Source organism: Cariama cristata, unplaced genomic scaffold (assembly GCF_000690535.1).
Source record: "Cariama cristata isolate BGI_N322 unplaced genomic scaffold, ASM69053v1 scaffold20179, whole genome shotgun sequence".
Classification (NCBI taxonomy): domain Eukaryota; kingdom Metazoa; phylum Chordata; class Aves; order Cariamiformes; family Cariamidae; genus Cariama; species Cariama cristata.
In genome coordinates, this window is record NW_009636587.1 from 15,334 (window position 1) to 16,967 (window position 1,634).

The window sequence follows — 1,634 nt, forward strand, 5'->3', positions numbered from 1 at the left end:
CGACACAGCCTCTGGCGGGGCCGTAGGGACCCTCTGAAGGTCCCGGAGGAAGCTGAGGGCTGGCAGGCAGAGAGCCGCCGCCTTTCTTCCCTTTCCCCCTCCGCTGCCCAGCTACAACTCCACCGGGGGCTAAAGGCATTCAGCAAGAAAACGAGGGAGGCGATTTCCCCCCAGCTAAAAAAAAAAAACCTTCAGAAGAAACAAGCTTGTGTGTTGCAAGGGAGGCTCAGTGACCTGCCTGCACAGCTGGTGATATTATGGTCTGTTTCCTGACCTCTAGTTAATGGGTTTGTCTGATCACTGCTGCGTTCTCTGTAACATCCTGTTCCACTGCGTTTTGCAGTGCTTGCTTTAAAAAGAGTCTGTGAAATTAGTGTGAAGGGCCTGGTTGTAACCAGAACCTAATTTAGCTGAAATTCTAAATTCTCTCTTCCTAAGAGCTGCTTGAAGCTTTACTTGATAGCAGTCCCTTTCTCTCGAATTTTAAATAAGGCAGCGATGCATATGTTGCTCTAATATTTCCCTTTTGCTTTCCTCGCACACAGGATTTCAACAAGCGTTAGGGAACTGGAACGCTTCAGGGACATCTTACGAAATATGCGGTGAATTCACTGGAGAAAGGGAGACTTAAAGTTTTACTGCTCGGCCGTTCTGCGTTCTCTAAAAATGGACAAATGCCCTCTTTCCAACACACTCCCAACCACTACACGGTGAGAACCGCTTGCTGGCCCTCCTCTTCCCAGGATTGTCTGTAACCTGCTGATGAGAAATTATTTTGTACAAGGAAAAAAACCAGCTACTTTTTTTTTGTATAAAAGTGAGGACTATATGTAAAGTTTATTTTATATATTGGAAGATCATTCTGAGTAACTTCTTTAAATATTGCTGTACTATTTTGATGGATTAGACTCATCCTTGCCTTCAGAAGCTGGAGGTAGGGCAAGAACCATGACGCTGAATAAATTTGGGGTGCTGCCTTCTTCCTGGTGAAACTTTCTCATGGCCGGAGGCTGTTCCTGATGCTCTCTGCTGCGGTAACCCTGCGTGTTGTAGGCTTCGGGGATTGCTTCCCTGCTGAAGGCAAGGGGAGCTGAAGCCAGCAGCTCCTCCCCGCTAGCTCCTTTGGGACTAGAACAGGGCTTCCTTAGGAGCCCCGCAAAGCCGCTCTGCTTCCAGCCACTGCCTGAAGACTCCCCCCTCGCCTCCTCTTTTAGGGCAAGGGGAGCCAGCACTCACCCGAGTTAGAGCCTCGCGAGCACTGGGACCGGTGGCCTTTCTGGCCCTCCCAGCCCCTTCGAGCGGGTTTGTCCTCGTTTGGGATCCGCTCCTCTGATGCCGGGAGCCGGGCAGGGCTAAAAAGGGAAAGGACGTTCCTGCCGCAGGGCTGCTGCTCCTCAGAGGCAGCACGGAGCTGCTCAGGGGCTGAAGCGAAGTTGAATTTTGCCGCTCCAAGGACAAGCGGCTGGGGAACACAGAGCTGCGGGGGGCGAGCGGAGGGCCCTTCCCGGGCTGGGCATGGCCCCCAGGCCCCCATCTAACCTGGCAAAGCAAGGGGTGACCCCCCTCTCCCCCCGGCCCTGCTGCCAGTTGGGTCTCACAGGGATGGAGCCAGCCCCGACTACACCAACACCTTC

General features: G+C 52.9%; 1 protein-coding gene across 1 annotated transcript in view; it reads left to right on the forward strand.

Moving 5' to 3' along the window:
• The window catches only part of ERO1L (ERO1-like (S. cerevisiae)), a gene marked incomplete at its 5' end in the record, with an annotated part of 14,935 nt that extends 14,310 nt beyond the window's left edge, over positions 1–625 (forward strand). Inside the window, one exon of the mRNA XM_009707975.1 lies at positions 546–625. Within this exon, the coding sequence (XP_009706277.1) occupies positions 546–606 (61 nt within the window). The remainder of the gene's footprint in view (positions 1–545) is intronic.
• Positions 626–1,634: the final 1,009 nt, after the last annotated feature.